Source organism: Eimeria mitis, genomic scaffold (genome assembly GCF_000499745.2).
Source record: "Eimeria mitis Houghton genomic scaffold, Emh_scaff1548, whole genome shotgun sequence".
NCBI lineage: Eukaryota > Apicomplexa > Conoidasida > Eucoccidiorida > Eimeriidae > Eimeria > Eimeria mitis.
The window spans coordinates 3,569-4,075 of record NW_013569733.1 but is presented as its reverse complement, the minus strand read 5'-3'; the positions used below and the strand labels follow the sequence as shown (position 1 = coordinate 4,075).

The 507-nt window shown below is 59.2% G+C and overlaps 1 protein-coding gene across 1 annotated transcript in view; it reads left to right on the top strand.

Moving 5' to 3' along the window:
* The window catches only part of EMH_0039300 (uncharacterized protein), a gene marked incomplete at both ends in the record, with an annotated part of 999 nt that extends 545 nt beyond the window's left edge, over window positions 1-454 (top strand). Inside the window, one exon of the mRNA XM_013495377.1 lies at window positions 3-454. Coding sequence (XP_013350831.1) covers window positions 3-454 — 452 coding nt within the window. The remainder of the gene's footprint in view (window positions 1-2) is intronic.
* Between the last annotated feature and the right edge of the window lie 53 nt (window positions 455-507).

Below are 507 nucleotides of genomic sequence, written 5' to 3'. Positions count from 1 at the left end.
TGCAGCAGCAGCAGCAGCAGCAGCAGCAGCAGCAGCAGCAGCAACAGCAGCAGCAGCAGCAGCAGCAGTAACAGCAGTAGAAGGAGGATTAAATGAGCAGCAACAGCTGCTGCTGTTGCTGCTGCAACTGCTGCTGCACTCCAAGCAGCAAACGGGCAACAATAACAGCAGCAGCAGCGCCAGCAGCAAGCACAGCAGCAGCAGCAGCAGCAGCAGCAGCAACAGCAACAGCAGCAGCAGCAGCAGCAGCAGGTGTATAATCAGCAGCCGCACCCACAGCCAGAGCAGCAGCAACGGCAGCAACAGCAACAGCAACCGCAGCAGCAACAGCAGCAGCAACAGTCGCAACAGCAGCAGCAGCAACAGCAGCAACAGCAGCAGCAACAGCAGCAGCAGCAGCAGCAGCAGCAGCAGCACGGACGAGAGACAGATGAGGTCTTGGCTCCCGGGGTAGCGTGGATGTGCAGCAGCAAACCCCCATCAGCACTAACCCGCATAAAAGCAGGC